The sequence below is a fragment of the Passer domesticus genome, chromosome 16 (genome assembly GCF_036417665.1).
Source record: "Passer domesticus isolate bPasDom1 chromosome 16, bPasDom1.hap1, whole genome shotgun sequence".
NCBI classification, from domain to species: domain Eukaryota; kingdom Metazoa; phylum Chordata; class Aves; order Passeriformes; family Passeridae; genus Passer; species Passer domesticus.
Genome location: NC_087489.1, coordinates 860,759 through 866,923, shown reverse-complemented (window position 1 = coordinate 866,923; position 6,165 = coordinate 860,759). Strand labels below are relative to the sequence as shown.

The following is a 6,165-nucleotide window of genomic DNA, read 5'->3' as shown; positions in this document are numbered from 1 at the left end:
GGTGCCTGATGTCCAGCCAGGGTCACCCCACCACACAGGTGTTGGCAGTTGCCACAACCATTGCAACAGTTGTGTTGCAAAGAGCAACTCTGCACAACCTGCCCCGGCGATGCCAAAACAAGGGCGGTCCCTGGCCTCGGGCTTGGTTCCGGTGAGAGCAGGGCGCAGCACAGGTGACAGCCCCCGGCCACCACGCCCCTGTCCGGAGGGGCTGCCTGCCCGCGCACCCCAGCACCGTGCCGGGGGTCCAAATGGACCCCAGGAGCCGGGACAGACCGCTGGCATCCACACCCACCCTGTCACGCCCCGGTGGCCAGGGAGGGGCCGGCGCGGCTGAACATTAACCCCGGGGCGGTGTCCCGGGCTCCCTGGCGGCGCAGTCCCAGCACCCCAGGAACGCCTGCAATGAGGGGGCTCCGATGCGGCTACCAGCTCCTGGTAGGTCCATCGTGGCAGTGAGGAATGGGCTCCGGGGCAGCGCTGGGAGCACCCACCAGGCTGGGCAGACAGAGGGGGCTGCCCGGGGAAGAGGGAGGGGTTGGGGAGCTGCGGGGGTGACGGGCACACGCGGGACCTGCCCCTGCAGCCCGCTGCCTCCCGAGGATCCAGCACCCCGGGCAGACCTGCGCCCCGGGGCTGCACTCGCTCATCCCTCTTGTCCCCTCAGGGTGCTGGGCAGGGAACTGCTGCCCACCCGCCCTTGGGCATGGGCTCTGCCCGCAGCCATCCCGAACTCGTGGCTGGCTGAGACGCTTGTCACTAGCGGCCCCCGGGACCGCGGCACATCCCCGACCCCTTCCGCGCTGCGGGGTCAGCCTGGCCGTGAGCAGAGAGGGAAAGGCAAGGCTTCACCCCTTCTACGGGGGCTGCAGCTGCAGAAGCCTTCCCTGCCTTCTCTTCCTCCTCGTCCTCCTCGGGTGGCCATACACCCTTTGAAGTTCCGTCTGCGGCCGTGGCACGGCCCGGCGGGGTGCCAAGGCACGGCACTGCACGGCACGGCACGGCATGGCGCCTGGGCTGCCGGGAGCTATAGGCTCAGCCTGGTGCCCATTCCCGTGGACTTGGGGCCCCTTCTCAGCCCCCGGACAGAGGATGGGAGGCACCCCACGCTGGGCGAGCTCGGGAGCTGCTGCTCCCTCAGGCCCGCAGGGATGCTCACCTCCTGCTGCCCCCAGCCCGACCAGGACGAGGAGCTGCCCATGGGATGCGGGGACCCAGCTGGAGAGGGGCAGCGGGGCTGGGAGGGAGCCCCGGCAGCAGCCGAGGAGGAGCCGTGCAGGCTGGCGCTGAGCACACCCAGCAGCATCCTGCGGGACAGGGAGATCGAGGAGGTGAGGCACCCCCGCGGGCAAGGGACCCCACCCTCCCGCTCGTCTGCCGTGACCACTGTCCTGCCAGCAACGGTCCCCTGTGAGACCAGAGGGGGGCATTCTCCCGTGCCTGGGGACAGTCACCTCAGTCACCTCTTGGGGGGAAGGATGCTTGGGGAGCCATCTCAGAAGGGTTTGCAGGGTGAGGACGCTTTGGGAATGTGTTGAAGCATCTCTCGCAAGGATGCTCAGGTAGGTATCTTGGGAGGCTGCTTGGAGGGATGGATGATGTGTGGTCCTCCTCTCGGGAGGACTCTCGGTGAGATCTCAGGTTTGTGCTGGGGCAGGGGAGGATGCTCAGCCGGTCACTGTGCCCCAGCTGAGCCCCCAGCTGCCCCCACGGCTGACGCAGCAGCCCTGGCACCTGCTCTACTCCACCGGGCGGGACGGCTTCAGCCTGCGGACGCTGTACCGGAGCGGGGCCCGGCCGGACTCCCCGGCCCTGCTGCTCATCAGGGACACGGAGGCGCAGGTACGGTGCCCTCCCCAGCCCGGCTGCCCCGTGTCCACGGGACTCGGGCACCTCCTCGCTCGGCTGGCAGGACGGAGACACGTCCCGGCGCTGGCAGCCCCTCTGAACGCTGCCCCTTGAGCCTCCCCTTCTGCTTCCCCAGGCTTTCGGTGCCTTCTCCGCCAGCGCCATTCGCAGCAGCAGCGGCTTCTACGGCACGGGGGAGACCTTCCTCTTCTCCTTCTGCCCCGAGCTGAAGGTGCGGCTGCAGGCGGCCAGCCGAGGGCACCCCGGGGCTGGCCATGTCCCGAGTGCCGGGCCATGCCTGGGGGTCCCCGCGGAGCTGGGGGGATCTGGGGTGACGTGGGGACAGCAGCCCGGGGGCCCTGCTGGCAGCAGCCCCCAGTTTTGTCCAGGGCTGGGGGGAGAAGGCGAATCACAGGCAGTGCCCAGGGAGGGGGGCTCGGGGAAGGGGACCCTGCCCTGCTGAGTGTCACCGGGCTCCCTCCGCGTGGCAGGGCGGCCGCAGCCCAGCTCCAGGCTGGCAGAATGTGGAGCAGCCATGTCTGGCACCGCTGGGGGCTGTGCGTGTGACGGGGCCTTAGCGGGGGCAGCTGTGCCCTGGCAAGGCCCACAGACCTGCCAGGGGATGGATCCGAGCCACAGGCTCGGCCCGGTCTCCTGGAGCTGCCCAAGCAGAGCCAGCTCGGCTCAGCAGCCCCAGCAGGTCCTGGCAGGACAGGGACAGGAATGGGGATGGGGACACTGCCCCAGCCGCGCTCTCCCCTGTGTGCTGTCCCCTGCAGGTGTTCAGGTGGACGGGCAAGAACGACTTCTTCCTGAAAGGGGATGCGAATCTGCTGATGGTCGGTGGGGGCAGGTAGGAACTGCCCCGGCAGCTGCCGCGGCTCAGAGGGCCACCAGCCCCGGTGGCCGTCAGGGCCATCGCAGGAAGCCAGGCTGCCCTGCGGAGCTGGGGCCAAGCACGGGGTGATGTTTTGAGCCCCAAAACACTGGCATCGGTTGTCCAGCAGCACTGGGCTTTTCATTCCCTAACCCTGCTGCCTGCTGGAAGGGCTGCCGCTCCCAGCCCCTGCCTGCAGGCACGGGGGCAGACGTGCCCCAGCTGCTTGTCCTGTCTCAGGCCCGTTTTGGGGAGCAGTGAGGACGGGAGGTGGCTGCTGGCCCGGGAGGTGGCGTGGGAGGTCTCCAGCCATGAGGGAGGCAGGTGGCAGCTGACCCTGCTCTTGGCACATCCGCAGCGGAAGGTTTGGGCTGTGGCTGGATGGGGACCTGCACCACGGGGGCAGCCAGCCCTGCGAGACTTTCGACAACGAGACCCTCTCACACCGGGAGGAGTTCTGCATCCAGGATCTGGAAATGTGGGGTCTGGCCTGACCCCAGCAAAGACACCCAAGGAAAAGGTGCTGGAGAGAGGATTCTCTGGACTGATGTCTCAAGCACAGCTGTTCCCTGACAGCACCTGCAGAGCCTGCGGGATGCTGCCAGCCTCACCCCCTGCTCCTTTCACCTGTTCCCAGTAATATCCCGATTTCATGGGGAAAGAACAGCCGGTGGGGGCAGCGTGATTGGAAAAACAGCAGTGGGGTCTCAGGCCTGCAGCACTGCTGCCGTGTGGCTGGGGAGCCCAGAGTGTGCATGGGCCCACAGTGGCATAGCACAACTAACCCTAAACCTAACTACTCCTAGCCCCAACCCTAACCCCAAGCCCAGCCCCAAACCACCTGGCTGGGATGAGGCAGAGCTGCCCCAGGAGGAGGGCACCTGGCAGAGCTGGGCACAGCAGGGCCCTACACGGAGAAGGAAGCTTCAAGAGCAGTGACATTTTAGGACTGAGCAAGCCCAGGCAGCCTCTGCCCCCGGGGCTGGCTCTGGCAGTGCTGGAGACAGCACAGTCACATTCCTCAATAAACTTCTCCTGGCCTCATCTTTGCCCGTTGAATGGCTATGTGAAGGTGTGCAGGACCCGTGGTGGGGAGCAGGCCAGGAGCTGTGGCAGCCATGTCTTGTCCCAACCTGGGGTGTGTGGCCACAGCAAGAGTGGGAGGTCAGCCTGGGGCACTGCTTCAGGGACCCATCCCCCCTCTGGCACAGTCCACACCCTTTGTCACCCTGTGAGGACCAGGAGGGGATGACAAGAGCCCTTCCCATCCAGAGCTCCACAACCTGTTGCTTCTTGCCTGGCTGCCAGGGTCTAGCCTCATTCCTGGAGGCTGAACCAGCTCTCCTCCTCCTCATCCACCACCCCTGTCCAAGCAGCAGAACCAGCCCTGCAGGGGGATTCCAGGCAGGGGTGGTTCGTGGTGGTCTATTGGAGGGCAGGGGCCTGTCTGGTTTGACCACATTTGATGTATTTATCGTGGGAGCACAGCTGGACATCCAGCTGAAGTATCACCCCACAACCTCACCTTATGTCAGCTCCTGTCCCCAAATCTGCAATTTTGTGAGGCCTGCATCCCATGGAGCCCCAACCTGCAGTGCTTTACACCCACCTACCCTCCCAGCCCTTGAGTACCTTGTGCTGAACCTCACCAATTGCTTGCCTGCTGATTCTATCTCCCATGGCCAGCCTGTGCCATCTCTCCAGCAGCTGGCACTAACTCCTTGCAGCACACATGCACACAGGCTGGGAGATTCACAGAGAAATAGGTGAAAATGGATTTAAGAGGACAGACAGGAGGTGCAGGGCTCAGGCAGACACTACACTGACTAGCCCTATTTCCAACACAACCCTCTCATACCCCTTTCCTCTCTACCCTTTCATGTCTCCCTCCTCCACCTGCAGAATGCCACTGACCCCTCCACTGTCCCAGACCCCCAGTGACACGTGCCTGGAGCCCCCTGCAGCCCTTCAGGGCACCCAGCCCCTGTGCCTTGGTGCTACCCAATGCTCCCTGCTGAAAGTGGCTGCACAGCACCATCCCCCTGGGGACCTGACCCTTGTGTCCACCAGGACCTTTTCCTAAACCCAGCACTGCCTCACCCCTTGCAGAGCCCCTGCCTTCAGGCCCATTTCACACTTCTGCCAGTAGCACTGGGGTAGGATCTACAGCTGGGGGAGGCTGGAGGCACCTCTGGAGGTCACCTTGCCCAGCCCCTGCTCCATCAGGGCCACCCAGAGCTGGCTGCCCAGCATGTGTCCAGGTGGCTTTCCAGTCTCTCCAGGGATGGAGACTCCCTCACCTCCCCAGGCACCTGCACCAGTGCTCGGCCACCCTCCCAGTGCACAAGTGTCTCCTGAGCTCAGAGAGCCCCTCCTGTGTGTCACTTTGTGCCCGAGGCCCCTGGAGCTGTCCCTGGCCCTGTCTCCTCTGCAGCCTCTCCCCAGGTTTTTATCCCCAGGGATGAGATGCCCTGAGCCTGCTCTGCTCCAGGCTGGCCAGTGCCAGCTCTCTCAGCCTCTCCTCATGGCACAGATGCTCCAGTCCCTCCATTGCCTTCACGGCCCTGTGCTGGACTCTGTCCAGCCTGTCCCTGTCTCCTGTACTGGGCAGCCCAGCTCTGGGCCCAGCACTCCAGGGCTGGCCTCTCTGCTGTAGAGCAGAGGGAAAGGGTTCTGTACCAGCTGACAACACCAGGGCACTGCTGGAACACTTGGCTCAAAGAGTTGTTGCACATATTTTGGCTCATGGTGAACTCCTGGATCCTTTTCTCTATACTTCCTCATGGGTGGGTGGCCTCAGCACATTCTGGTGAAGGAAATTACCCTTCCCAGATGCAGGCATTGCACTTCCTCTTGGTGATCTTCAGAAGGTTCCTGTCAGACCCTTTCTGCAGCCTGGTAAGACCCCTCTGGATCCCAGCACATCCCTCTGGAGTAGCAGCCACATCTCCCCATCTGCAAATGTGCTGAGGGTGGACCCCGTCCACCAGTAATGGGCCTCTGGAACTGGAGCCAGCACCACCCCTAGCACAAGACTTGTGCCATGGATAACCCACACTCTGAACCCAGTCCTCCAGGCAGGCTTTGGTCCAGCCCTGCCTGCTCAGCCCAACCCCGCTCACTGAGGCTGACACCACCACTGCTGTCCCCTCAGCACAGAGGGTGACCAGGCTGCTCAGGCATGGCTTCACCTTGCCCTCCCCTCCCCAGCAGCTGCAGCAGACCCAAGGTTCCCTGGCCCTGGAGGTGGCTGCCCAGGGTGTGGCAGGGCCAGGTGGCTGCACTGAGCAGCGCTGGCACTCCCTGAGCCCAGGCCCCAGTGCCCACGAGGAGATATGAACCAAGAGCTCTTCAGAGGGAAGCTCTCCCACAGACAGCAGGTGGGAACACCTTGGCTGCTTGGAATGGCACAGCAAGACTGTTTTTAATGAAGTCCACAC

The 6,165-nt window shown here is 64.3% G+C and overlaps 1 protein-coding gene across 1 annotated transcript; it reads left to right on the top strand.

The window, feature by feature from the left end:
* Positions 1–405: 405 nt before the first annotated feature.
* On the top strand, positions 406–3,774 carry TLDC2 (TBC/LysM-associated domain containing 2). Its single transcript, XM_064391620.1, has 6 exons — positions 406–438; positions 1,176–1,331; positions 1,690–1,842; positions 1,985–2,080; positions 2,628–2,701; positions 3,084–3,774. Exons 1-6 carry the CDS (start codon positions 406–408, stop codon positions 3,217–3,219), a joined length of 648 nt encoding a protein of 215 aa, XP_064247690.1. The 3' UTR covers positions 3,220–3,774.
* The last annotated feature ends 2,391 nt before the right edge of the window (positions 3,775–6,165 follow it).